This window comes from Stegodyphus dumicola, chromosome 7 (assembly GCF_044657685.1).
Source record: "Stegodyphus dumicola isolate Sdum_Otavi_A_Nest chromosome 7, ASM4465768v1".
In the NCBI taxonomy this organism is placed as follows: Eukaryota; Metazoa; Arthropoda; class Arachnida; order Araneae; family Eresidae; genus Stegodyphus; species Stegodyphus dumicola.
In genome coordinates, this window is record NC_140774.1 from 138,941,947 (window position 1) to 138,969,940 (window position 27,994).

At 33.5% G+C, this 27,994-nt stretch overlaps 1 protein-coding gene across 3 annotated transcripts in view; it reads right to left on the reverse strand.

The window, feature by feature from the left end:
- Window positions 1-19,806, reverse strand: part of LOC118188103 (PH and SEC7 domain-containing protein 3-like) — a 306,258-nt gene extending 286,452 nt beyond the window's left edge. For all 3 annotated transcript variants that reach the window (XM_085820856.1, XM_085820857.1, XM_085820855.1), the window contains exon 1: window positions 19,666-19,806. In XM_085820856.1, the coding sequence (XP_085676982.1) occupies window positions 19,666-19,806 (141 nt within the window). The remainder of the gene's footprint in view (window positions 1-19,665) is intronic.
- Between the last annotated feature and the right edge of the window lie 8,188 nt (window positions 19,807-27,994).

The following is a 27,994-nucleotide window of genomic DNA, read 5'->3' on the forward strand; positions in this document are numbered from 1 at the left end:
TAACATAGATGTTGAGATATTAATTGGAGGGGATGAATTCTGGAATGTAGTTTATTCTGAAAGAATTAAAATATCTGAAGGGTTGTACGCAGTCAGTTCTGTGTTTGGTTGGGTGTCCGCAGGAATCGAGAAAAATAAAACAAACAAAAATTGTTCTGAAAATTTAGCGGTAATGACAAACACTGTTGTGTTGAAAGATTTAAAAGGTTTTTGGGAATTAGAACATATGGGAATTAATGATTCTGATGATTATTCCGATATTGACTGCGAAATAGTAGACCAGTTTGAAAGAAATTTGCAGTTTAAGAACGGAAGATATGAGGCAAATTTAATCTGGAAATACAGTCCGAATAATCTAGGAAATAATTTTGAGGTAGCTAAGAAACGATTCGCAAACCTTCACAATAAACTAAGTAAAACTCCGGAGATTTTTCAGGAATATAAAAATATAATTGAGAACCAGATATTAGAAGGAATTGTGGAGGAATGCCCAAATAATGATACAAATTTGGGATATTTTATGCCTCACCGAGCAGTGATACGGCCTAGTGAAACTACTAAGGTAAGAATTGTGTACGATGCTAGCTCAAGGACAGAGGACACGAATTCGTTAAATGACTGCCTTGAATCGGGACCTAATCTAAATCCAAATATACTAGACATTATGTTAAATTTTCGTAAGTTTAAGATAGCGTTTTGTGGGGACGTTGAAAAAGCCTTTTTGATGATAGGAATTGCTGAAGGTGATAGAAAATTTCTAAAGTTTCTTTGGTTTAATGAAAATAATGACTCCTTTAAGATTATGCAAATGTGTCGCGTAGCTTTCGGTTTGACTATATCTCCTTTCATTTTGGCCGCCACTATAAAATATCACATTCGAAAATATAAAGATAAAATGCAGGATAGTTTCCAAATGTTAAATTCTTCTGTCTATGTCGATGACCTATATTTTGGAGCAGGAACGGTTGAAGATGCATATCGGTTATCTGTAGACGCGGTTAATATATTTAAGGATGCTGGGATGAATTTCAGAAAATTAAGAACTAATTCTAAAGCATTAAACGATTTATGGGTCTCAAATGGGATTAAGGAATCAGATAACAAATTAACTAGTGAATCGAATTTCTTAGGCATGATTTGGAATTCCATTGAAGACGATATAAAGTTAAATTTAAAAAATTTAATTGACTTTTCTACTGGAAACGATTTTGCTACAAAAAGGAAACTTTTACAAAGTATCGCCCAAATATACGATCCATTTGGATTTATTGCACCCTTTGTTATTCGGGCAAAAATTATTATGCAAGAAATCTGGTGTTCCGGTTCTGACTGGGATGACGTTCTTCCTGCAGAGATTAAGGACAAATTCAACATTTGGCGGGAGGAACTTAATGATTTAACTGAAATATCGATACAGAGAAATTTCTTTGATGACGATCCAATGAATATAAGCCTTCACCTATTTTCGGACGCTAGTCCTAAAGCATATGGGGCCATCGCATATTTCAGATATTGTACGAGTGATTCTAAAATTAAAACTTCCTTTATCATGTCGAAATGCAGAGTTGCACCTTTAAGAGCAATCACGCTTCCTCGTTTAGAGTTAATGGGAGCACTCATGGCTGCTCGAATGTATAAATATTTGAAAAAATTGTTTGGTGATTTAATTGAGGATGTTTATTTTTGGAGTGATTCCGAAATCGCCATTACTTGGATTAAAGGTTCGCCAAATAATTGGAAACCATTTATCGCCAATCGTGTTACAGAAATACAGAGTATATGCAACAACAAATTGTGGAACCACTGCGAAGGAAAACAAAATCCTTCCGATTTACTAACTCGAGGAATTAGTGCTCAGTCACTAGTTAAGAATGATCTGTGGTGGCATGGGCCACACCGGTTACGTTTTCCTACTGAAAATTTTCCAAAACAAAAGAAATTAAAACCAAATTCAGAATCGTTGGAGTTAAGAAAAAGTATTATTTTGACTGCACCTGTAATTAACAATGAATCCCCAATTTTGCATATAGAAAAATTCAGTTCTTTAGGAAAATTACTTCGAATTACTGCCTATGTATTTAGATTTATTGGGAGGCTTCGGAAAAGGTCTACAGAGAATGGACCTTTAAGTGCTTTTGAGATTAAAGCAGCTGAACATTATTGGGTAAAAATTACGCAACGAGAATCGTATCAAGCGGAAATAATTAAGTTATCAAATAAAAAATCAATTCTCGATTCTTCCATCTACTCCCTTAATCCAAGGCTTGATGAGGAGGGAATTCTTCGGTTGAAAGGTCGCATTCAATTTGCAGACTGTCACGAGAATTTAAAACATCCTATTCTATTACCCTCAAAATGCAAGTTTACCGAGTTGATCATCATGGACTCGCATGAAAAGGTATTCCATGCTGGAGTTAATTCGACACTAACTCAGATCAGAGACAAATATTGGATCATTAAGGGAAGACAGCGTGTTAAGACTATCATCAGAAAATGTGTGATATGCAAACGATATAGTGCTCGTCCTGGGGTACAGGATATCGCTCCACTTCCTCCAGACAGAATCCAAGAGTCGCCTCCATTTGCTGTGACCGGGTTGGACTTCGCCGGTCCATTTTTTACGAAAGACAGGCAAGGTAAAGTTTACATGCTGTTGTTAACGTGTGCGGTCACTCGTGCCTTACATATAGAGATAGTAACTGATCTCAGCACTGAAAGTTTTTTGCTAGCTTTCCGAAGATTTTTAGCTCGCCGAGGACTGTGTACCACCGTGTATTCCGATAATGCCAAGACTTTTAAAAGAGCTGATAAAGAACTAAAACATATTTTTAAAAATTTGAGTGACTCATCTGTGAAAGAATTATTTTCTGCTAGAGGCATAAATTGGAAATTTATTATTGAGAGGGGTCCATGGTGGGGAGGGTTTTGGGAGCGTATGGTACGAACCATAAAATCCAGCTTGCGAAAAATTATTGGTCGATCATCCCTTACTGTGAAAGAGCTTGAAACAGTGCTCATTGAAATCGAGGCAATGATTAATTGTAGACCAATTACCTACGTGTTTACCGATCCCAATGAACCTTCTCCACTAACACCCTCTCATTTTCTGGTTGGTAGACGATTGCTATCTCTGCCTGCTAATAAAATAACATCAAATAATTTGACTGGGTCAAGAAATTCAATTATTAAACGATATAAATACCATCAAGATATTTTAAATCATTTTTGGAAGCGTTGGAGATCAGAGTATCTTTTTAATCTGAGATCTGCCAATATTTGTCCTCCACACTCTAACGCATCTCAGTTTAAAATCAACGATATTGTCTTGATTCATGACGACAAACATCCCAGAAATCTTTGGACAATAGGTAAAATTTTGGAATTAATGCCAGGCAGAGATGGTAAAATAAGATCTTGCATAATTAAAACACCTACTGGTACCTTAAAAAGGCCTATACAATTGTTATATAATATGGAACTTAACTAATGTTTGTATTTTGTATTTTTAGGTTTGATTCTCCTGACCTTGCTGATAGGTATCATTTAATGTTTTGTAAAATTTTATGTGCTTATAATTATGTATGCAAGTGTTATATTTAACCATTTCTCCAGGATTTATTGTCGAAATATTAATTGAATATTCTAGAATATATTATTGAAAGATGAACTCTCCACCGAGTTCAGGTGGGGAGTGTTGTGTAATTTGAAGAAAAAGGCTAGAGGGCGCTGTTGCTCGCTTAGTTGTAAGAGAATAAAGTTTGTTCATGTTGAAGGCGGCGGCCTAAGAATACGCTCTGTATATAGTAATTAAAATATTGTTAAAAATGTAAAAGTGTTAAAATTAGTAAACCCACTGAACCACCATCATCTGATTTGGAGATGCACAAAATTATTAGACTTGGAAACTGTGTTTATGTATCCCATATACAATCTAAATAATTTTTTTTTTTATTTCAATTTACCAGGTTCTACATTTTGAAAATTTGGTCATTTTTGTCCTTTTTGCGGTTTGGGGATCACGTCGAAGGAGGTTATTAAGCGAAAGAAGCTGGTCTCGAAACGGCATTTTGCGTTGAACTATTTAAATTCGATGTACTACTTTTCAAATTGTTGCCACCAAATATCATCGCCTTGTATTATATTTAAAGAAACTAAACAATGAAGAATCTGCATAAAAAAACAACGGTACCTAGACTCATCAAATTTTGAATAACATAGTCCTCCACCCGAACATGACCACCTGGAAGCCGGTATTTGGAATTTGTTTTATTGTCTATTTTATATTTTGTAGAATTTTAATGAATTTTTAATTAAAAAAATTAACGATTTCAAAGCGAGAAGTGGAACCACTGTACTAAATAAGACATTTTTGTTACAAACAAACATATACTATTTTTAAATATTTTTACCCCAAAGTGGCGTTAGCCCAAGTGCTCTCAAAACGTGTATGTATCTGAAGATGGTAAAAAAAAAAAAAAAAAAGAAGAGGCCCATTTGGGCGTAATATAAAATCCGAAAGCTTTCAGCGAGACTTTAGTCCTAAACGGGATACTACTCTCGAAACAGCATTTTGGGTAGAACACGTAACAGAAACACTTAAATGCTTTGTATCGCTTTTCAAATTGTTGCCACCTACTATTATCGCCTGTGCAATATTTAAAGGAACTAAATAATGAAGAATATGCATGAATATATGTATTTTTCTCGCACTGTGAAAAAGCAACGCTACCTACAGCCATCAAGAGGCGACCCAGACAAGATCATACGGTCTATTTATAGACGAGGTGGATCGAATCTTATTCTTCTCACTTGCACCTAGAGCCATCAAATCCTGAACAACGTAGTCCACCACTCAAACGTGGGCACCTGGAAGCCTGAATTTTGAATTTGGTTTATTATTTTGTTATTTCAAATGGCGGGCACTAGCAACATCGTCTCGAAGACTATCTAGAAGGTGTTCGCACTAGCCGTTATAGGCGTTGACCACTTTTAAGGTCGAAAGCCGTGGTCATTTTATTATGGAGGCACGTAACAGATGACCCAACGTTGCCTCCTATGAAGGTACAAACAATTCACATTCATGCCTTCTCCGGGATTCGAATCCGGGCGCTTTGGTACGGCAGTCAAAGTCACTAATCACTATTCATCTAGGCGGCTCGAAGAACGTTGAATTATTATTATTATTGAAAGGTTTGTAGAGTCATTAGGTTAATTGGAAGCAGCAAAGATGAAAAATAAATATGCAACCGCCTTCGCCGGGAATCGAACCATGGACCTCTGGAATACCGGCCCAGCGTGCTACCGTTACATCACGAAGGCACGCTAGGGAAGTGGGAGAAATACCTTATATACTCCCTTTTTTAAAGGGCGACTAGTGTTTTAGGGGACCTAGTCGCCAAATCCTGGGTGCGGAGAATCATCATCCACAAGCCTTTTAGTTCGGGCGCCACTTGTAGAGTCATTAGGTTAATTGGAAGCAGAAAAGATGAAAAATATGCAACCGCTTTCGCCGGGAATCGAACCACGGACCTCTGGAATACCGGTACAGCATGCTACCGTTACACCACGAAGGCACGCTAGGGAAGTGGGAGAAATACCTTATAGGTTGAATTATTATTAAAATAGTTCAAATATCAAACTTTATCATAAATAAAATTTTTAGATTACTTTTTTTTTATTTTGTATTGTTTGTTCTCCTTTAATTAATTAACTCTATATTCTAAATTTATTCATTTAATGTAATTTTCTTGCATTAGTTTTCTTTCTCATCCAGATATAATTCAGAAACGGCGCTCTGTAAATAATTCTTTCAACTGCTTCTTGAAAAAGAATTTCCAACTATTTTTTAATTATTGTTTGAATTTTATTAATTTACTTTTATTCCAATTGTTTTTTAATTATATTTTTTGTGATTTGCTATTAGTAAGTTTACCTCTCTACAAGACGATACTAATTCTATATAATTTATATCTTTTTCGATTATTTAATTAATTTAGCAGCCTTTTGCGCGACATTAATAATTATTAATTAATTTTTCCTAAAATGCTGTGAAAAATGTACATTTAATGCAAGATGCTCAACATAACCTGACTACAATGAAAGCAGAATACTCGTTTCATATTTCTTATCTTCATTCTTCTCTGGCACAGACTATGATAACTTCTAAAACTAAATAAATACAGGAAACGGAAAAGAGAAAAACTAGTCAATAAAATTCCTAACTCCAAAGTATAACAGTAACTATACACCAGCCCTATAATTCCCCAGCCGACCATCAGAAACCTACTTCAACTGTTAAAGTAGTAATTTTCTCCGGTCCAGTAAAATTCTCTCAAATGACGTTACCATCTCTATTCCTCGTAGATCACTGCATATAAGAAAAAAATAAATAAAGTAAGACTTTGCAGACGATCGTAAAAGCCGGCCAATGTAACACGGAAAAAGAGGATCTCATATTCCATTCATGTCTCGAAGTCGTGTGCTTGTTGAAGAATCGAAACATTCATCAGAAATAAAATATGTCTTCTGAAATATTTTTTCTCCCGCCAAACTGAATAAAAGAATTACAGCGAAATGTGATTGTTTGTGTTTGTGTGGCAATGCCAAAATGAATGAATCCAAAACGTCCGTATTCGGAAGTTTTTAATCCAATTTCAAGTCTATACAGATTTTTTTTTTTCTTTCCATATCGTTTGTTTATTCACGCTGTTTATTGGCAATAGTGCATTTCATTTTATCATTAAAGGCTAAATATCACGGCCCCAGAAGAAAACAATTAAAAAATACAGCGTATACAAAAAATATTGCAGTACTGGTTCTAGGCATGAAAATTCAGCTTTAAAAAGCTGCTTAAAATAAATATGGAAATATAGCTAAATTCAATTTTCAACAATTTGAATTCTACTTGTAAATGCGTATGAAGATAGTCAGATCACTAAAGAATATCATAATTCGTTGATTCAAGATTGCTAAAGTTATACAAAAAATTAATCGTTTAATTAACTGGATTCTAGTCATTGCTACTTCCTGACAACATTCTACCATTCTCTCACAAGGTTAAGTTTTTGAATGAGCAAAGCACACCAGAGTTATCTACCTGTGTTCGTTTGCAAATTAAGTAACTCTACAATATTTAAAATTAGGCAAAACAGCAAACTTCAACATTCGACAGATAGTGTGCTATATTTTATGTGCTCGATCCATGAAATATATATAAAATTTTTTGTTATAAAACCTTTGATATACCTTTGAACCGTGCCTTTGATACAAAAACAGTCGTTACTCCTCTCATGCTGCATTCTTACTTTCAGTCCTGACCCTTCATAAGATTAGCTATGCAGAAATTATGCGCCCTTGCGGGCATTTATTTGCAAGAGCCGAAATACATCGGGTAAAATACTTGATAATCGAAGCCAGCATACAGAGGAAGTTCTAGTAGACATTTTTGCATTTGAGAAGGCTTTTGAATCAAGACATCATTTACAAGCTTACAAACGGTCATTTATCTCCAAACTTTACAAAGATGTGTTATAATTATTTGAAGCGTCGGAATTTTGAAGTTGTATTGCCGATACTATTTTCAATTGAAAAGTCATCAATGCTGGAGTTTCGTAAAGCTCGGTCCTCTCCTATATTGTGAATATATTATCTACTACATTAATGACGTTGGTTCTTAATCATGTAGATGGCACTATAGTGCTTTCAAAATCCTTGAATCTTAAAAATGCCAGACTAAACTTACAACTTTACATTAACATTATTTACCACTGGTGCTCTGCTTGAAAAATCAAGTTAAATGCAACCATGTTCTTAATTTAAGATATTATAAAAATTGATTAATTGAGGTATGAATTGCCATTTATGGAACAGTTCTTCCAATCGTTCAGTCATATAAATATTTAGGTATTTACAGGTTATTAGGTTTTTATATTTGATGAAAATTTTACATTTAAAAATCAAGTAAATTACACTGTCAATAAAGTCCTTGCAGCCTTTATGGCCATTTACTGTCTTAATGGAAGAAAATTCAAATTGCATCTTTGTATCAAGTGAATTCTTTACAAAACTCTCACCCAGCTAGTTCGTATTTCAGCAATTTCTGCATGGGCAATAGCATAAATAGACATTTATATTTTAATATATTCGCACCCCTTTTTACTTCCTTGTACGAAGTAAAGGAAGTACTGCAATCGCGAAAAATTTCGGGTATCATACTTCAACGAAAATATCCATTTTGACCCCTCTAGAATCCCCTTAAACGATGTTTTTTCCGGACATCTGTATGTACGGACACAATAAAGGACTTTTTTTCCAAAACGGACTGTAAAATGGATTTAAAACGGATTCAAAAGAGATTCTTTCGTGACGTCTGTATGTACGTACGTATGTATCTCGCATAACTCAAAAACTAGTAGTCGTAGAACATTAAAACTTTGTACATGAGACTGATATAACATCTAGTTGTGCATCTCCCTTTTTCATTGTAATCATCCGCATCAAATGTGTATCCCTATTCTGTTACCCGGCCCGGTGAGCTCAGTTTTTTTTCATCTTTTGTGTTGGTAAATAGCGCATTTCTTGCTTTTAAAGTTACTGAATGATGTTGTTCTTCCCGTTAAAATTTTTAAGCCTTTAATTAATATGCATGCAATAGTTGTAGAATTATCGACAATTTAAAAGTTTAGGTGGCGCTAGGCCTAACGAAGCCGCTATTTGTTTACATCTGAAAATCTTAGTAGAACAGTAAATTCAGCTATCTGTCAGTCAGTGTCTTTTCACCCAGTGGGATGAGAAGTTCAATGTTGTGTACCGAACAATCTGTCTTCCTACCCGATGACCGAATGGCTTATTTTCCTGTAGAAACTCGAATTTTAACTGTAAAAATTGTTTGAAAGTTTTTGTGTATTTTTGCCCTGTAGAGAAGCGAGAACTGAATTGATTGAACGAGAAATATATCTCTAATGAAATTCGAGAAAATAAATTTAAATGAAGTCCAGAAAAAAATGTACATTATTTAATAGGCCGTACAAGGAAGTCGTGTGATGGCCACATCAGATTTTTTGATAATATGTCCATCTCCATTTATCTCCTGGAATCACTTTAATTACTAAGTAAGATCCTACAATTGACTGTATTCTTAAGGGACCAAAATGATACATTATAATGAGAAATGTCATTTCTAATTGTATTGACAACTGAATATTTCCTTTTATTCCTGAATATTTCACTTTTATGTACTTTTATTTGCAAAGATAGGACTTTGTTTCCTTTAATTTAGGACCTTGTTTTTAACCCAAAGGAGCGATAGCTCAGAAGGGCTATTAATTTCATTTTGGCATTTTGCGTCGATTCACTGTAAATACCGCAACACTTTTCAAAATGTTGCTACCAAATATTATCGCCCTGTGTTATATTTAAAGAAATTAAATAATGAAGAATCTGCATAAATGTACGTATGTTTATCGCGTTGTGATAAAACAAGGGTACCCAGAGTCCTCGAATTTTGAATAACGTACGTCTCCACCCGAATATGGGCATCTGGAAGCCCAAATTTGGAATTTATTTTATTATCGGTTTCGTATTTTGTAACGCTTCAACGAATTTTTGATCAAGAAATTCAACGATTTTAAAGCGAGCAATGGCAACACTGTACGGAAAAAAAAAAAAAAAACGCAAAACACATTGATCTCCAGCGCGCGAGACTGTGTATCGGAAATTCTAAAGATAAGCTCATTTTAAAATTATTTTGCGATATTGGTGTTGAATTGAATGATATGGTTTAAGTGCGAACAACATGATCTTTAATAAAAAAAAGGGGGGGCAGGTCAGAAAACGTTAAAAAAACAGCCCTTGGTTTTTCTTTTCTTTTTCTTTAATTTACATTTAATCAAAAAATCTATATTCATTCAGCGTTCAGCTTTTCATGCCACGTTAACGGGCAGCATGTCACATTACCAAAAGTCTCCGGCACTATTCCAAAATATATCAGTTAAAACGCTTAGTGAGTTATAGGCTCGTTGAATCAGCAAGATCTAAGATCCGATTTTGCAGAATTTTTCTTTTTTGCTCCTTAAGAAGAGACACGTGCATTGAATCGCCCTCCGGTTTTATTCAAAATATACACCAAAATAAAATTGTTGTTTTGTTTAATTTTAAACTTTGCAATGGCATATTTCTCTTCCATTCTGAGCTGTTGAAAAAGTTCTCATACAAATAACATTACATTTTCCGATATATCATGAGTTTAAGTCTGTTCTGCTAAGCGCGCTCAAGCTAGCAGATTAAAACAAGGATCTTAATAAATAAATTTTCGATTTGAAAGAAAAGGAATAATACATAGAAAATGTTATTGTGCATTCATGCTTCTGATGTTTTGTTTAAGAGATTCTGGACTTTATGAATATGGATTTCGAAAGTCAAAATTACTCCAAAACTTAACCATTAGGGCGGTATTTATTATAAATGTAAATTCTAAAATTTTGAGGGCAAACGTTTTTAAGAAATAAACTCACATGCATATTTTAAAAAGAAGCATCGTTTGAAATAAATCATGCAAAAGGAGAATTGGATTTCAGTCTTAAAAACGACATTACAAGTGAAATGACCTGATACGAGGGAGAAGAACATTATTACTATTTTACAATTTAAACATTAACTAGGTATTTCCTATTTCACCGTATAAAAGGCCATCACTAAGATTACGCATTGAACCTTGATATCAAGATAACTCCTAAAGACAAGTAACGATAAATGAAAGAAACATCACATCAAAACATTGAAACAAACGCCAGTTTTGCTGATAACGTTCTGAATGCATAGAGAGCTTGGGATATACGACACTAGGGTAGACTCCAGATATAGGACACGATTTCTTTACTCATCTAACTATCAACATACATAAACAGAAACAACCTTGAACGACAATGTACTAATAGAGAACTAACAAACCTGCCATGTATGCTAGAATCATAAATCTTCGTTATCATCAGTTGTCCACCCGCGCAGACATGATTATATTAAATGAACCTGTTTCCGGATAATTTGTCCATAACAAGCAAAGGTTCGTTGTCTTGAATAATGAATAAAATCATTACACACTTCGGCGCCGAAAGTTCTTGACCTTTTTCCGTCCGAAAATTCTGTTTTTCAGAATTCTAGATCTACAATTTGCTCATCAATTAATAAATATAGATGTACAGTATAAAAATATTTTTATATTAAAAAATTGAAAGCTTTCAAATTTATTTTTCTATAAAAAAAATTTGAAAGCTTTCAGATTTTAAATTACGTCCAAAGGGGCTTTTTTTTAATGTTTTGTGTGTTACCTTTATTTATTAAATATCATGTTCTTCGCACTTAAATCACATAATTCAATTCAACAGATACATCATAGGAGCATATCTTTAGAATTTCCGATACACAGTCTCGCACGCTGGAGATAATTCCTTCCCCTCCCCTCTACAGTGTTGCCATTGCTCGCTTTGAAATCGTTGAGTTTCTTAATCAAAAACTCATAAATGCTTTACAAAATATGAAATAGACAATAAAACCAATTCCAAATTTAGGCTTCCAGATGCCCATATTCGGTGGAAGATTACGTTATTCCAAATTTGATGGCTCTAGGTACCGTTGTTTTATCACAGTGCGAGAAAAATATATACATTTATGGAAATTCTTCATTATTTAACTTCTTTAAATATAATGCAGGGCTCTAATATCTGGTGGCAACAATTAAAAAAGTGAGTCGCCATTTATAGTGAATCCACGCAAAATGCCAAAACGAAATTAATATCCCTTCTGTGCAACTTGCCCCTTTGGGCTAATAAACATGTTCTTTAAAATTCCGTACAATATTTAGTAAATGCAATATAGAATCACTTTTATTATTACTTTTTTCACACATACAATACAAATAAATAATACCTGATAAAAAATATTTAGGTTCAGGTTTATTTGATTCTTCGTGGAGGATTTTCTGAGTGAATAAAATTTTAGAGGCACAAAATTGTCTCGCATAAGACGTTTTGTTAAAAATAATGCTACCTCTACTATATCTCCAAAACTGCTGATCTACTAAGTCATTTAGGAACAGTCATAAAATTATTATTGTCTTTCAGTTTATTAATTTGATATTCTTTTTGTAAAAATCGAATCTTGTTTTGTTTCAATTAGTTAAATACTTTTAATATAGGTAATCTCATGCAGCTACTCATCTTTCCTTCTCTAATTTTTTTACACTATATTTTTCAAGCAAAACTACCCATACAAGTTTACAAAAGAGATTAACTAAATAATGACCTTTTAACTGTTAAGCACATAAATTTAAAATTCAGTTAACGTTGCATTAACTCTCTACTCATTTTCAGTTTTTGAAAGCTTAAGTTTCTTTCTCACTTTTCAGCAAAAATTTATTAATTCAAAAGTATGAAACTTAAATGTAAAAATAGTTCTCATTCCTTCTTGCGCTCACAAATTATTATGCGAGCAAACATTTATAACTTTTAAAGCTTGTAAAACACGCGTCTGCGATGTTATCATCATGCGATGATTTTTAAGTGCTTCATTTTTGACTGCGATATTTTTACGACGATATTTTAAAACCGTGATGTTTTTGAATCAAAGACGATGCTTTAGAACTGCGATGTTTCCTCTTTGCATTCGTTTCTCTCACGATGTTTTGTACGACGATGTTATCGCCTTGTTTTCTCCACGATGTTTTCGTCCGTGATGATTTCGCCACGATGTTTTCGGCGAACACTTTCGCCATTATTAGAAGGTCATACCCGTCCCTTTTCAAAACTCGAAAAATATATACACATTTATTTAGATTTAGATTATTTTTAGCGACACAGCAGGAAGCAGGGGGAGTCAAGGTTAACCGCATCCATTCCCTTCTGGTTGAGAACCGCTATGCTAACCAGTCATTTTTGACAACTGAAAAATATAACTAGCATACTATCGATAAAATAATATATAAAACAAGCTCTTAAGAAAGGTAAACAATAAAATAACTAACAATATTAAATTGTTAAATATTTTCCCAATTTTATGAGAAAACACATTTATTAATATATAAGCACGTAAAGAACACGGTCATCCATAACTCGCCCTACATCGTGCTACCTAGTCGTGTCAATATGAGTGGTAAAGGGTGAATTCTTTTCTCGAAGAGAAGCTTTTTCGATGACATTTTTCCATTATTTGTTTGACCAAGTCAAATTTTCAAATTTGTTTGACCATTGTTACCATATACATTAGTGCTGACTGTGCTCCTCCAGTTTTTTGATACAATACGAATGGATTCCACAGGCCTAAATCTAATAAAGACTCATAAACAAAAACTCCAGCGCCCCGCAATGTTTTTAGAATACTGGTAATAAAGCCGCTTGTACACCACCCACAGCTAAGAAAACATGCGCATGACAGTATGTCGATTGCCCTGCGATATTACGGGCGATGGCGTTAAATATCCGTAAAATTTTCAGCGACCGAGTTAAATCGTTCAGAGAAAAATCGAAACGGCATCTACTCCCGAGATATCTCGGGCGCGGTCGTTAAGCGGTTAATCAGCCAACACTGATCCCATAAATTTTACCAAACAAAACAGATGGATTGAGTACTCCCAAGAAAAAATGGCGCTATCACAAAACCTTCATAACACTGGCGAGGCAAAGTTAAAAATTCACAAAAATATAGGGACACGCGAAATCTGATATAATTCAAATGAACAGTACTCTGCCTGTCTGAATGCTGGACACCTCCAAAGGCAGAAAGAAAGGATTTTACGATCTTAGATTAACTAAGTGGCAATGATTCAAGCATTCCTAAAAATTCTTGAAATACTTATTGCATTCTAATGGCTGAAAATTCCCAAAAACCGTAAAGATTAGTCTTTATAATTAAAAAGTTAAAGAAATCCGAAGTATAGCAGGGGAAAAAAAATATTTTTTAAGATTCAGCAATGTTAACAAATGTTCTAAATCAAGTATGTGCAAAACATATACTTAGGGAATATTGGGGGAGTTCGGTATGAAATAACAAATATAATCAACAACTTTTTTAACCAAAACGAAACAGGGAAAAGGAAAACTACACCGTTTACAATGATGGGAACATGCAAATTTGATCTGTGGCGCAGGAAACTACGCATTTTATACAAGGAGTTGAAAACGACATATAGCATTCCTTCTGTGGGAGGAGACTCAAAAGAACTGGCATGCGTTGAATCTTTTGTAACAGTGAATACGATGTCTTAGCAAGTTGACTTAGCTGAATTGGTAGCCTGGAGGGAAATCGGTCGTTTACAAGGGTCAAACACAATCTAGTGTAGCGAAAGCATTAGGAGTTTCTGAAAGTCTCATTTTCAGACTATGGAATCGGTTTTTGAAAATTGGAAATGTTCGCTGGAGATCGGAACGAGGTCGTGCACCTGCAACAACACAAAATGAAGATCGGTATTTAAGACTAACAGCCAGAAGAAACCGCACTATGAACGCCATTTTCTTGCAGAAGCATCTTCATAGGACTACTAGCTCCGACTGAACTACTAGTTTCGACTGAAACTGTTCGAAACCGACTCAACTATGTGGGTTTATATACTCGCAAACGTAATAAACCCACATAGTTGTTTCCTTGATACATAATAATTGTGCTGCCCGCAGAAGGTGAGCATAGAAGCACCTTAGATGGGGACGAGATGAGTGGAGCAATGTGCTCTTCACGGACCATCCCACTTTAGTGTACAACTTGATAACAGATGGATTCTCATCTAGAGAGAGCCTGCTACACGGAACATTCCTGCGTTTGTGCATGAATGTGTCCAATTTGGCAGAGGCGGAGTGATGGTCTGGGCCAATATTCTTTTCAATGGCCATACCGACCTGCACATTATCAGGAATGGAGCACTAATGTCTCACCGATTTACGGATGAGATCCCCACACTTATTGTGGTCCTTTACAATGCAGAAATCGTGAATGAATTCATTCTCATGAAGATAATGCCAGGCCACAACGTTTTTAGCTTGTCGGCAATTTTCTTTTCGACAAAGGAATCCTTCGAATGGATTTGCAGCATGTTTCCTAAATATGAAACCAATAGAACATGTTTGGGACATTCTAGCACTAGGAAGCACTAGGAAGAAGGATTCTAGTCGCTTGTCGCCCCCAGAAACAATTCAGCAGTTGGAAAGCTCTCTTCTACAGGAGTGGGAGGGATGCGTCAGTCTCCCATTGACAACCTTATTGATTACATGACTCATAAGTGTACGACATTGCTTTCGGTCAGGGTAAACCATACCCCTTATTGCAACTTATTTGTATCCCAGTAATCACATTTTTTGTTTCTTTGTATAATATGCACAAATTGTGCACTTTTTTATCGACAAATATCGTCAATAAAATTTAATTATTCCTTGTTCGTTGTTTCCTTTTCTTCTCTCATATCTAACAACACCTACATATCATATCATATATCAGTCACCAAAATACTGCCTCGTCCGCAGTTTATATCCAAAATCATAATATCACCTAACTGTTTCGAGCACTATGTAATGTATGAATACCCTTTTATACAGAACGATAAAGACACGCTTTTACATAATATACCAACATGTAACACGTAAACATCTTCACGCAGAATGTTTGTTCTCGAAAATTAACGTAAATTACCACGGGCAAATTCTTTTATCAGTATAAAAATATTTAATCATTTATCAAATAAATAATATATTTCACTTAATATTTAAATTCCGAAGAGATAATTAAAAAAAAAAAAAAACAGTTGCGCACAGAACAACCAACGGCAAGAAAATTCCCATAATGCACTTCATATAATTTGCATCATTTAGGACAATGAATGAAAGCATCCTTCCATCCAAAAGTCACTTAAAACAAGATGGCGTGTGTCTCACACGCTCTACCGCACAGCCATTTAAGATGTCCTTGATTAAAAGTAAAATAAAACAGTAGTCGTTAACAAACAGAAACTACAACAAAATCTTTTTATCTGATTACAAAAGCATATAAATGGGACTGAGATTACAATGCATGGAGAAAAAGTAGAATGAAAAAAAAAAAAAAAAAAAATATCAGATACTTCCATTAACTTCCCTTTTTTGTTGCAGAAATATGTAACACATTTAAAATATTTAGTTTAAAATTTATATATCTACTAAAAAGTGTTAATATTTGTTTATCATCTTTCTAATTAAATTTATCTTTCTCATTCTACAACTTCTCATGTAAATATATATAATCTGAGGTAAAATATGAGAATTATATACATACTAACTTACTAAGTATAAAAATTTAAATCATTACTGCTGTACTATTTTTAAAATCAGCAAATTTTTCCAAAAGCTCAGAAACGTTTAGAACCATTTTTTTTTATTAATTTGAAGACTGAAAAAATATCTGATTAAATTACATTACACTACAAATTTTAATATTAAAAAGTTACAAAAATATATAATAAATTGTAAAAAATTAGAAATAGTCAGTATTAATAATGACTTATTATCAGTTATTTAGAGTTAATTTTTAATTAAATCCTGAGGCCTCAGCAATGGTCGAGTTTTTAAGACTACTGAATACCAGGAGTCTGAGCCGGGTTTGACCCCAGCAAATAGATTGGGTGCAAAGTTGATTTTATACTTTCTTCCATGTATAGCTGAATATGAGCCAGTTTTCCCTAGAAAGTCCTGGAAAGGTATCCCTCCCCTTAGCAAATAGCCCTTCTGAGTTTTTACATATTCAGATACCCTAACCTAACCTAACTAAATGCTAGAAGATAAAGAGGGGAAAATCAAAAAGATTCTAAAAAAAGTAAAATTTCAAAAATAAATAAATAAAAGATTAACAATAACAAGAAAGAAAAAATAGCAGAATTTAATAAATTTGCATAATTTATAGAAATGAAATAAAAATTTACAGAAATTAAATTTAATTTCAGATAATTTTATCCTAAGAAGCTACATCAATAACTCCCAGGAAATGTTTATAACATTCAAAATTTTATCTATACTAAGATTATAAATAGAATAGTAAATAAAATCTCATTATCAAGAAACAAACAAACTTTCAAATTCATATGTTTTTTTATTTACATTAGCTAAACTCTTCACATTTAGCTTTGACTGAATGTGTAATTTAATCTCCTACAAATGAAAAATAAAAAAAAATTATTTGTAATCAAAAGGAAGATAAATATTGAACTGCATGCCATGTAACAATTGCATGTTTTAAGTGACCATTTCTATGTGATTCTAAAGGCATGTTTATTTATTTAAGGCACGTTTATAAAATTTCAATGTTAAAAAGTTACAAACTTATAAAAAAATAGCTTAATTCAGATATGTTACAGCATGCAAGGCTTATCTGCCTATGGAAAAAGATGGCTTCATGGAGGATTTTCTAAAGCAAACTGGCTTATTTTCATGCTACATATGGGAAAAACACAAAATGCATGGTTGGTTTTTTACCTGGAATTTTACCTTCTTAACCTGGAATTGAACCCAAGTCAAACTCCTAGTATTCAGCATTCTTGACCATGCCTCCACTGATGGGCCCAAATTATGCCAGGAAACCATCAGAAAAACCTTAAGCTTGGATGAATTAAAGCATATATACCATAGACTATCAACATCTTTGTTGTTTTATGAACAACAAAGTCTCATATTGATTTCAGTAAAAATAAGCACTTAAAAGGAAAATCATTTAAAATACACCAAACCTTTTATTTTTACCATTATTAATGGCAAACTTCTATTTTGATTTAAGCTGACATGCATTTCTTATGCTTATATTATTGGTATTATAAAAATGCAGTTACAACATATTTATGCAAATAAATATCAAGAGATTTTCTAAAGAAACAAAAATATTATGTTAAGATTATTTAAAGCAATAAATAACCTTTGTTATTTTCATATTTTTGGTTCTTATAATTTTCCTAATGCAATAACCAAATTTGCATTTTAATTACACTTTCTTCTGCGATAGCTAAAATTCACTACTATCATTTTTTATTGTCATTTTATTTACTACGCAAGATTAAAAATTTTTACCATTTTACCATTTTTAGTGAGCAAAGCTGTACTGAGCATCTGTTAACAGGAAATTTTTAAACAAGATTTACATACAAGTAGCAGCTTAACTTTCGGCAAAATTTAACAAAAAGTTAAATCCCATGTTAAGAAGGCCATTATTTGTCTTTTCTAAAATATAACTTCCATAGCACACAATGATTATAATAATAATAATAATAAATTTATATTCATTGAATATTCTAAAAAAAATTGCAACAGAAATCAGCCATAATTCTGACACTACTATTTGTATTTCAGTGTTGTCCCGGATAAAATGTGAAAATGAACCAGTCACAATTCAAATTGCAAAGGAAATTTATAAGCAAAACATACCTATGTTGTTGAAAGTAATAAACTTAATGGCAACTGAACATGAATAATTTAGCTTCATTTTAACATAAATGTTTCAGCATGCTTATGTATGTTGAGATAATTATTTCCTTTACCTTTACAGTCTACATAGTCAAATTAGCTAACATAATTATATTATTTTAATATGCACTGCATAGAAAATGTATTATAAAGGTTATCAGCTTAATTACAATAAGGGACAAAATAATATATAAGCAGCATGGTGGTAATAAATTGTACACAAAGAACTATGCCATAATATTTTTATATGTTTAAACTAAAATACATACATACAGAGATATACTTTAAAAAATACGGCGATAATTAAGCATATTACTCTTGAACAATAGTTACATACATATATTATTTTTAGAGGAATATAAGATTAAGAAATCTACACATTACTATACTAATTAACACAGGGAAGATTTAGTTTAATGTTTATGACGCCAATTGCATTTGGTTGTTTTCGACAGAGAATATTATAATTATTAAGAACTATTATTACTAATAAAATGGCTTAATTACAATTTTTAATTTGATCTAAGAAAGTAACTAAAATCATGTGTACATATTACTTCAATGTATATAAGTTTTATATTCTATGTAGTTCACAAAAGTCGAGAAAATATTTTTAATGATATGAAGTAATAAAATGCTACGGACATTCCCCTTTACATATGCAAAGACTATTTCAATTTATGCAATACAGCAATTTCACGAAATGTGATTCCATAACGACTTGAAAACATCACTTTGATTGGGTAAATAAACGTATAGTATTATGCGAAGAAGTTAGTGTATACTCCTATTACAGTTCAAATCAGCAGTGCAACAACTTTCATATTTCAGCAATATTCCTTCAAAATCTTACTTTCTATAACAGCAGACGATTTATGATATAAGAGATGATGAACTTTTATATGAAAATAATACAACGGTGTACTGTAATACAAAGTTCCTGTCACTGGGTTTTATCATTGCTAATTAAAAATTTAATTTCGTTTAATAAACAAATTACGCTGTTGTAGACTTAATAGAAAATATTTATTTGCTGTAATTTTAGAAAGAAATCGAATCAATTTTTGTCCAGCTGTGGTTTGCTCATCATCAGAAAAGCCAAGCAGACAGCCGGCGCTGTAATCAGCGGTGGGAAAATCGGGCGTTATTACAGGCGTCCACCCTCGTCATGTGCTCTAACAAAAAATTAAAATTTTTAAATATTACTTACCACGCCACTGACAGCTGCTGGTGATTTTTCGACGACTTGGTAAACAACAGGGGGGAATCCAGACCCTTTACCACCAAACACAGAAAATCCAAAACCAATAGAATCACTTCTCTTTAACTTAACTTCACGCACGTCGTCCATTTTTAGTTGGCATTGATAAAATGCGGGAATCTTACCTTTCGGAAGCCACATTGCAGCTGTGGCCATCTATCGGCAATTGTTGAAGTAAAAAGGTATTATGTTAATAACATGGTTCCTCGCTTAATATGAAACAAAACTTATTCACTATTTTTTATCGATAGAAAATAAAAAGAAAATCTCATTTATTCTGTTTTCGAAATTACAAGAATTACGTAAGGCTAAAAAGGTTTAGATAAAGCGCGTACGTGAATGCAGATCACATCACTTGGTCTGTTGATTATGTATTGTTTTAGTAAAGGTTACTGGAAAAAAAATTATTTAGAAAAATTACCGAAATTTTCAGTCTTTTTCACATTAATTTGTTTGTAAATTTCTCTAAAATTTAATTTTTAATCATGGAAATTCGCTTAATACCTAGTTCCTATTTCAAACTTTCAGACCTTCTAAGAACTAAGAGCAGGGCTGGTGCCCCAGTTCAGCAGGGTCTCAGTTCTAAAAATTTTGTTGCCCATAAATTAGGCCTCTGGATGCGACTGTCTCTGACTAACAGCGTTAGATTTTGGATGGTTATATTATGAAAAATCTTTCGCGCTTGAAAATTCTTAATTTTACAAAATTTAAAAAAAAAAAAAAAAAAATTACATTATATATTTTATATAAACTTGATTTAAAAGGTCTATCATGAAAGAGGGAAAACATTTCTGCCTGAAATAAATATTATAACTGCTCTGAAGTTTAAATGGAAAGGATCCCCCCCCTTTTTTTTTTTTTTTTTTTATTTCTTAGTCAGAGCATTTCAGATTCGTTTTCCGTAACAAATATATAAAACGGTTCGAATCTGTATTTTATAACAAGTGTTATTTATGTGAAAAAGTCTTCTAAAAGTCTAAATCCTAGCCCAGCTGCCCCAGACATGTTCAGGGCCGGATAAAGGGCGATTGGGGCCAATCGGGCCCCGCGTTACCATCAAAATGAACAACAACAAAAAAAAAAAAAAAAAAAAAATCGAAATTTAAAGCAAATTGCTTTTGACGATAATGGATAAATTACCATTACCATTTCCAAACTTGTGTATTGCTCTCCGAATGTTCTTCACAATTCCAGTAAGCGTTGCTTCTAGAGAAAGATCATTTTCCAAGCTAAAATTAATTAAAAAAAATTATCTGAGATCGACAATGAATCAAGATAGGTTAAATAGTTTAGCAATTATGTCGATTGAAAGTGAAGACGCAAGGAAATTAGACTTTTAAACAATTTTAGAAGAATTTACAGAACAAAAACTTAGAAATATGTAAATTTATGTATTCATATTCAGTGATGTAAATTTATATTTTGTCAAAATAACAAACAGATTTGCAAATAGCTCTCTTTCTACCAACTGCTATCGCAGCCATGCATTATATATATATATATATATATATATATATATATATATATATATATATATATATACTGAATTTGAATTTTATTTAAATATTTAATATATAGAAAGGGCCCCGCAAAAAAAAAAAAAAAAAAATCCAATCGGGCCCCGCACTTATTCGATCCGGGGCTGCATGGCTAGAACCTATCACCGAAGCTTCTCTATTACTTCTCATACTATAAGACTATCCTAACTGGAGATGCTTCATTTTTGGACTTTGACATATGTCAGGACCCTAAGGGGATTCATTCAGGAATCCGGAAAGAGCGGGAGTAGTGCAACTCCCGCTGCATGCCAGAATAAACAACCAAAGTATCAAGGGAAACAATAATTCCGTATATGTCGATGCTGATTATTATCATTATCATTAGTTCCACATGCCTATCCTTTGTGGTTTAGTTCATGTTTTTAAAAATATTCCTATAATATTATGCGCTAATTGCAAACGTGAAGCGAAGAGGTGGAGCTGGAAATCCTCATTTTATTTTAATGATAAAGCGAACATGCAATAAAACAGAAATCTATCTGTAGTGTAAATGTGGCGCCATCTGTTGGCAGAAAATGAAACTTGTGTTCTTTGTTAGTCATTGGAAATTATAATTGTTAACAAACTATACATGAAGACACCTCAAATCTTTTTCGATGATCTCGCTTTTGGTTTTTTAAGAGAATAATAATAATAAATAAAAGAACTCTTTGGAGCATTTAAAAAAAATTTTCATATAATATTTGCATTTTTTACTAAAAGTCATCAATAGAACTTTGCTATCTAATTTCACCCGCACCCTATCTCTTCAAATAGTATTATCTAGTCTAGACCAGGTATGACCAAACTGCGGCTTGCGAGCCCCGTGCTGCTCTCTGACACCTTAACTGTGGCTCGCAACTTTACGGCTCTTCGGTCCATTAAATGTGACTTGCTGTAAACAAACAGTAGCTTAATTTTCGACATGCAATTGCACTTTGAAATAGAAAACATAAAATAACGCTTTTCTTTACTAATTACTAATTTAATTTCTTAAATTATATTACGCATGTATCAATTTAATCGATTTCAAAATGTCCTCTGCAAGTTTATCGTCAAAGTAACAAACAGATTTGCAAATAGCTCTCTTTCTACCAACTGCTATCGCAGCCATGCATTTTTAGAGCAGATAGTGGTCATCGGGATAGCATAAAATATCCAATACGAGGGCAATTTAAAAGTAACGCTTTCTAATTTTTCTCTCAGGTTAATTTTATTTCAGGCAGTACCTGCTTACATTCTTTTTGTGCAAACCCCTTGCTTCACAGTGACAGTCATGATTCATTGTCTTGGAATATTTGCTATTCCTCCCATGATACTAGTTTTATTCAGTCTTTGAATAGCTGAGCAGCTAGTGGAAGAGAGGGGAAAAAAAAAAAAAAAAAAAAACCCACTTCTTTCAGGGAGGGAAATTACTGTTCACGTGAGGGCTGTTTTAATTTGGGGAAGAATTTGAAATCTGGGTGATTTTATAGTAAGTCCTTTTACAGGTGTCCTTTGAAGTTAATCTCCTAATCCTTGAGCATTTCAAGTCGTTTTTATACAATGCTTTCCACATTTTTTGCAACCACTTATACCAAATGCTGTAGTGACACTTTTTGCGCATGAAACATATTTTTTCACATTTCACGTCTTTCGCAATAATGCCTTGATAAATCTTATGCAGGTATCATCATTTATGCAACCAACGGTTAAGCATGTTGAAATTTTGCAGGTCGCGGAGAGAATGAACTCTACTGGATTAACAACGATTTTCCTCCAACTGTTCGTATACGAATGTGGAGCGCCAACTGACTTTAGCAGTAGTTTCAGAAATTACCTCGATTCTGTTTATAGTTTCCACATATTTGGAGGGAGTAGATCTGTTCTTTGGTCATCACGAGCATTACCATTGACACGTATAGATTTCTTCTGAGAGAACATTAACAGCATGATCTACGAAATGATCCACAGAATCCGATGAAACTCTAGACTGTCTGTTCTTGCTCAGAATGTGTGTGTAATGTCTGTGATGTTTGCTACTCTATTCCAACTATGCGTCACTATTTTCAAACTTATATTACTAGTAATCTAAAACTTATTGTAAGAATGTGAATCCTTAATCTTATTTTACTTAACCTGTGTTTCTTACTTACCGTAATTTCGCGCGTATAGTCCGCGGACTATCTGTGTTTAAAATGCGAATTTTTGAAGCTGCGGACTATCCACCAGTGCGGATAATACGCTGGTTGTTCACGGTTAAAATTGTTGAGATTTAAAAAACACGCTGTCGTGAACTGCCGATGATCAAATATAAAAAAAGCGTGAGATTCCAAGTATCCTTCGCACTGCTTTAGCACAACTGCCGGGAGGGGGAAAAGTAGTTGATGCGTCAACTCGGTTTTTAGGAGCAAGTACCTGGAGTACGAAAAAAAGCGTGGTTCGTTTACTTATAGCGTGGTTTGGCAACACCGAGTGAGTGGGGTCGAAGGTCACATTTCATTACCACTTATCACGAGGATAGCACGTTGCACAGTATTTTGTTTTCGTATTTTGTCTTTCATCTTCGCTAACGTTGATGAAACATCGCCGGAGATTTACTGCTGAGAGGTAGTTGAGAAAACTGAAAAAGATGGAAATAGAGAAGCGGGCCGTTATTGGTTTAATCCTAGTATCAGGTGCACACGGGATTTGACTACTTTTGGCGACTTTGATGATGAGCAGTAAAAACGGGACATATACGATGAGTAGTTAACGGGTCATTCAAAGAAAATATATAGTTAAACATAGTATATACTATGTATATAGTATATATACTATGCGTGTATAGTATATATATAGACGTTCTTTGGATCATTTTTGGTGTTGGCGATAATTTTCAAAGTCGCGCCAAGGCTGCACCGTATACTAGGATTTTACTCCGTTATTTTGAAGTGGACAAGAAAGCGGTGAGAAATTTGCGCAAACAAAAGGATGTGTTTAAAAAGCATGGGAATATTGCCGTATTAAAAAAACGTAATTTCGGACGTATAGTCCGCGGACTATCCGGTGGTGCGGACTATCTGACAATTTTAAAATTTTTTTTAATATAAAATCGTGTCTGCGGACTATACGATGGTGCGGACTATACGTGCGAAATTACGGTACTTAGTGTTCATGCCTCCATACGTGTTAGCCATGGGGGTAAGAATAAAAGGAGGGGCCAGCCCCGCACTACGAGTGAAGCACTGCTCCCAGGCTTTGGTCCCCAAATGGGATGTTTTTTGTTTACATCCAGAGCTTCCTTGACAGCGTTTTGATAGTATTTCTACACATGACAATTCCATACAAATCGAAAAGCGGGACACTTCCCCATAAAAGAAACATTCATTGTTGGGTGGATAATAGAAATTTGTATAGTTTAGTAACATTTACTCAAAAATAACATCTTGGCTATTTTTCGATAACTTGCAACAGTGATTTTGCGGTACTTTTAATATTGTATACGTCTTTCGATACCCTTGATAGAGTATTCGCTACTTTTATTTTATGTTCCAAACGCCAAAATGTTTTAAATAAAATACATGTTTTATCGTCCACATATTATCGTTTTACTTTTATATGACTGAAAAATAATCACTTTGGGTCTACACTTTGAGTTAAATGAAAAAAAAAAATGAGTCCTGTCTCTCGTTTTTTAAAATTTTATTTAGCAACATGTATAATTGATGACTAAATGTAATATAAAATTATGAATGAAAAATCTTTGTTATTCAACACATATACTTGAGTAGTGATCTGCTATTTTCGAAAAATTTCAAGACATGAAAACAGCATCATCAATGTTATTAATCGGTATATTCATATACTTTGCATATTGTTACCTACTGGATTGCCTCGTAGTATAAAAATTTCAGGTATTTTCTAATTTTGATCAATTAGTTGTTTTAACTGTTTTAAAATATGAAGCAATATTATGCACAGTAAGGCAGTCAAGATTGCGATTTGATGACAGTGAGGTTAACGTTTAAATGTGAAATGGATAGTTATTATTTATTATATTATCAGAGAACTATTAAACTGGGTAAAATCGCTAAAAGATGTATTGCATGTTCTATCAAAATATATTTACTAGAAAATTTGAATTTGATAATTAATGTATCCTAAAACGTGTTTAAGTCAAAAGTTTGTAACCTGATAAGTAGATGTAAATATAAATTATGCATGTTAAAAAATATTTGTGAATAGACACATAGGTCAGATTCAGTTTTTATTAAATATGGTAAGGCATGCAAGAGCTGTCTACCTTAATAGGGAGATGCCATCGCGGAGGAATTTAGGAGAAAACTGAATAAGAGTGAGTATTAAAAATAATGCATGTGATTTTCATTCAAATTATATTTATACATATTTGTTCTATGAAAAATTCTGGTATACGCTAAATTATTATAAATTCATTTATTCAATAGACAGTGAAAGAAAAGAAATTAAATTAAAAATTGCACAGAAATTAAAGATTTGCACACGCTGAAAATGAAAAATATTAAATATATATGGGTATTTATGCATATGCTTGCATAAAGCATGTATCTGCCTTTTCTATTAACGAGGCATTATTCGCCAAATGTGCAACCAAACGCCAACAAACGCTGTTTATATCGCGTCATAAATAGCTCTGCAATATTTAATATGAGCAATGCCAAGTTTGTGCAATTATCTGATTTTTTTAAGTGAAAACGGATCGCTGTACACAGTATCTGTTTTCGCTTAAAAACTAGAGAATTGTTCAAAGTCGGCATCGGGCACATTTAACATTATATATTTATATTATGTGATATATTACTGTTATTAATTTTTTTAGCGATGTCACAATCTAGTTAGATTTCGAGCCAACATTTCTGCTCGGAGCTAAGTGAAGCTTCATTTTTCATTGCTTTTCTCTTATAAGGTATTTCTCCCGCCATCCTAGCGTGCTTTCGTGGTGTATTGGTCAGCACACTAGGCCGGTATTTCAGAGGTCCGTGGTTCGATTCCCGGCGAAGGCGGTTGCTAATGTTTCATCTTGCATGTTCCTAAAAATCTTAATGTCTCTACACTTTCTTTTTTTCTTTAAACTATTCGTGCGTATTCTAATCGACTAAATTTGGAAGCCGCCCAACAGTATTGTGGTTAGTGACGCTGACTACCGTACCAACGGATCTGGTTCGAATCCTGGAGAACATATGGATATTTGTAAATGTATAGTGTCTGAGCGCCAAGGGGGCACTCAAAATATACAGCGAACCGAAGGTTCTCTCAAGAGGCTGGCAGTAGGAGAAGAGAGGTGGGAGACCCTTGAACTGCCCCCAGGGTGTTCTTCCTCAACACTGGAATGGAACTACACGGTTAGTGGGGCGGAATTATAACTGTACAACCAATAATGAAATTCTGGTGTCCTGCCCATTTCTACTGTCTGTCGTTTCTACCTGTCTAAAATTTCTTTTCATTGTCATTTGCATGTGTCTAAATTTGGGTTTGGAGATACCGTGTTCATGCATCGACTGCAAATTGATATGACTGAGATCATTTAATCATTAACTATATAAAATTAAAAATATTATCGGAGTATTCATGCGTAATCACATAGGCCAGTTGGCCAGATTTCTTGTCAGTAAGAAGACATGTAGAATTCAGAGAAATTCAACGGCTGGAACCAAAATATTTATTTTTAAAAACTAAACTAAAATATTTATTAGCTGAACAGTTTCTGTAGAAAGAAATGTTTGAAATGATTAATAAAGTTTTCATAATTTTTGTTGATGAGGTGACTCATAAATTATTCTTGCTGGTCATTCAAAAGAGTGCGTTATATACTTTTCAAAAGACATAAAAAATTTTTAAAAATTAACAATGCTTTTAAACTCTTTTAAAGGACAAAAAAGCCAAGCACTTTCTTCTGTTCTTCTCTTTGATTAGAACTTTTCCTTCGAATAAAGAATTAAGGTGTGATTTACAAATGGAAAACTAGGGATTTTTCTTTACATTTATCCATATGCATTTCTTTAGAAATGGATGTCACATTGTAGAGAGACTGCATTTCAAGGTATGAAAATTATTTTAGAATAAGCTGTCAACTTATTAGCGTTTTCGTATTAAAAAAGAACAGCTTAATGTCTTTTCTACAGTGAACCTGAGATCAATCATTATCATTATATCATCATATTTTAAACCAAGACTTAAATCTTTTAATTAGGAAATTTGGCGGGAAGCAGATCGTCAGATACGTTTCGTTTCTTCAATGCAAGTTTAGCTATATATGTTCGAAGTGCCTGTCAATAAAATATGAAGTATGGAACAAACTGGCCAATGTCTCTTTTCTAATATTCTGATAACACGCGCATGTTCTAAAGTAGGCACTGCGACTCAATGAAATGTAGACACAGGATACACTGCATTTTTATAATTACTTTAAGAATTAGCGCAAGGTATAAAGTTTAAAATTATTTAATGTTATTGTACGTGTAACAACTTCAGAAATTCCAAATATAGACACTTAGCAAGTAAAATCTGGGGGGGGGGAAGGGATTTGATTGTTTGCTTAGTCGAATAAAATACAGAAGGAACGTGCGAGGAATCCTTGTTTATAGCAGGGATTCCTTCGTGGAGGATTTTTCTATGGAAAACTGACTCGCATATCTAGTGCACATAAGAAAAACCACGAAGCACTCACGCAGTCTAGATGTTCTCCATAATTCTAGTCCGGATCAAACTGGCAGTGTTTTGTGATCTTATCTACTGAGTCA